Consider the following 2,632-nt stretch of genomic DNA (forward strand, 5'->3'; position numbering starts at 1 on the left):
TATAGTTACCCACCTGTGGGATTTGGTAGCTAGCTCCAAATATATTTCTGTGTCAGAGTGAAGAGATTTCCAAATGAGAACAGGTTCTCTGCCCTGCGTTGAGGTTGAGGTTCTACACAGACTGTGGAATTCTAGGCTATAAAGTGATGTATGGTAAAAGCAGAAATAGAAGCTAGCGTAGAGCGTCCAACTCACACACGCGCTTACAGCGCTTGCTCTGTGCCTGGCGGACGTTATGAACACAGCCCCGTGAGCTAGCTGGTGTTGCACCCATTCTACAGGTGAGGGACCAAGACACAGACGGGGTCAGACTTGCCCACGGTCACGTGGCTGGTGCGCTTGGCATTTAAACCCAGGCCGCCTGGCTCCAGAGCCCGTGGCCTCGACCGTGTTACCTTCATCGTGGACCTAGTAGAAGTGTGAGACCCGAGGACCTCTGCAGCGGGGGAGGCTCGGGGCCGCCTCCTCGCTCACAGTCGGCGAGGCAGGCGGAGGAGAGCTGTCCTGCGTGCTCCGTGTCCGCGGTGGGCCGGGCCCGCACTGCCGGGCCTCGCGCCCACATCCAGGCTCAGCGTCCCACACCGGTCACCGGGCAGCTTGAGCACGGCTGTCCCACCTCGCTCTCCTCAGGCCTTCCTGGGCCCCGCGCTAGTTCAGGCTTCCTTGAAGTCAGCCGAGTGAGAGCAGCGCGTGGCTCGGATGGCGTGTGGGCGCGGACCCCACGTCCCGCCACGGCTGAGCGGTGCTCTCTGGTGTCCAGGAGAGGAGCATTACAACTGCATTTCCGCGCTGCACAAGTCCATGCGGGGCTCGGACCCGAGCGCCTCCCTCTACTGGCTGGGGCGCATGCTGGAGGGGGGCGAGGACCCGCTGTACGTGGCCCGGCGGCTCGTGAGATTTGCCAGTGAGGACGTGGGTGAGTGACGGGGGGCCCGGGGCCCAGCGGTGCTGCTGCCTTTCGGCCTGGGAATCTCTTGGCTCCGTGTGGGGCAGGTGGGGAGGGGGAGAGTCAGTGTGAGCACAGCCGCTTCTTCCCGGGGGGCGGGGGTGTGCTCGGGGTGTTTGTCTCCCAGAGTCACCGTTTTCTGCTTCCTCTGCGGTGTGGACCACGCAGGAGGACAGGCCCCCTCGTTTCACCTGCACTTCGCTGCATGTCACAGACAGTGCGTTTTTTACGAAGTGAAGGTTTGTGGCAACCCTGCGTCATGTGGGTCTGGCAGCACCCTTTTTCCCACAGCAGCTGCTCCCGTGGCGTCTGTCACACTTCGGTAATTCTCGCGGTATTTCACACTTCTTCGTCTCCGTTATCTTCTTGTTATGGAGATGTGTGACAAGTCATCTGTGATGCCACTACTGCAAAAGGATTGGCTCACTGAAGCCTCAGATGACGGTTAGCATTTTTTTAGCAATAAAGTACTTTTAGACATAATGCTGTTGGTGACGGTAGCGTGTAAACGTAACCTTTATACGCACTGGGAAACCAAAAATTTCATGCGACTTGCTTTATTGCGGTATTCACTTTATTGCAGTGGCCTGGAACCAAACCCACAGTCTCTCTGAGGTGCCTGTGTTGAAATAAAAGAAACATTTTAAATTTGCTTTGCAGTCAGGTGTTCTGGTTCCATCAGACAGCTCCTGAGAAGGAGATGGAAGATTCTGGACACTATTTAAAGAAAACGACCAGGAAGCTCTACCTTGCTTTGGTTTAGTAAATGTTCTGCTTTTAATGTGTCCGTCCTTGTGACTGTCTTCACGGCCTCTGCTCCTTATGTGGGTTGTACGTAGTCTCCTGTTTTTTCCTACTAGCTGTAGAGTTTTTATCCATGAGGAGACAATTCTTGACGCTGCACAGTACCCACTCAGTAAATGTCTCGAGTACGCTAGTGAGATCAGATTTTGCTGAGTGGATTCTTTCGGTCAAAGTCTGCAGGCAGTGATGGGTCAGGATGGGGGTGTGCGTTACGACTTACACGTGCCTTTGTCTCTGTGTGTGTGGCAGGTCTGGCCGACCCGTCTGCATTAACACAAGCAGTCACCGCCTACCAAGGCTGTCACTTCTTAGGCATGCCCGAGTGCGAGGTAAGGGGACCCGCTCCGTTCTTTGCAGATCGGTCCCTTGCTCTCACGCTGTGTCCCTTCGTGGTCCCTCACCGTGGGTGCCTGGGACACTGAAGAAGCTGCTTGGCTTTCTCACTCGCATCTTAGAAGCTTAAGACTCTAGAGAGGGGACCTCGGGTGTCAGCAGGGTCATGTGTTCAAACTGGGGGGGTCCTGAGTGCCGAGGAGGTGCCCGGGCTTTCCTGGGGACAGAAGTGTCAGAGGGGCCAAACAGGAAATCTCCGCAAGTTCACCCGCAAACAGGGCCGCTCCTGTTTAGCTTTATGTACTCGGGTTTCAAGAAAAATTTCACGTAATAAAATGTTCTTTCAGTTTAAAAAAAGAAAAGAAAAGAAAACCAGTGGTCTGGTTCAGCCTCTCGCCTCAAGCAGGAATGTCTTCTTTCTGTCCTAGGTGATCCAGACTGTGGGCAAAGCAGGGGAGTAAAAGCCTGGGGGCGGGGATGGGGGCGGGGGGGTCTCTTCAGAACTAACCAGAGGCGGCGCCTCCATGACAGTGGTGCCCTCTCGCCCAG

At 55.5% G+C, this 2,632-nt stretch overlaps 1 protein-coding gene across 5 annotated transcripts in view; it reads left to right on the forward strand.

Annotated features, from left to right (window-relative positions):
* The window catches only part of WRNIP1 (WRN helicase interacting protein 1), a 36,442-nt gene that overhangs the window by 11,488 nt on the left and 22,322 nt on the right, over positions 1 to 2,632 (forward strand). Inside the window, exons 5-7 of one of the 5 annotated variants that reach the window (XM_022586529.3) lie at positions 761 to 916; positions 2,000 to 2,079; positions 2,431 to 2,511. The exons of 1 other annotated variant lie outside the window; for it this stretch is intronic. In XM_022586529.3, coding sequence (XP_022442237.2) covers positions 761 to 916; positions 2,000 to 2,079; positions 2,431 to 2,511 — 317 coding nt within the window. Of the gene's footprint in view, positions 1 to 760; positions 917 to 1,999; positions 2,080 to 2,430; positions 2,560 to 2,632 lie in introns of those variants that run through there. 3 more of the 5 variants (XM_022586531.3, XM_022586528.3, XM_089918211.1) reach the window with 3 other exon arrangements.

Source organism: Delphinapterus leucas, chromosome 10, assembly GCF_059928025.1.
Source record: "Delphinapterus leucas isolate spDelLeu-1000000601 "Yukka" chromosome 10, BTC_Dleu_Yukka2, whole genome shotgun sequence".
NCBI lineage: Eukaryota > Metazoa > Chordata > Mammalia > Artiodactyla > Monodontidae > Delphinapterus > Delphinapterus leucas.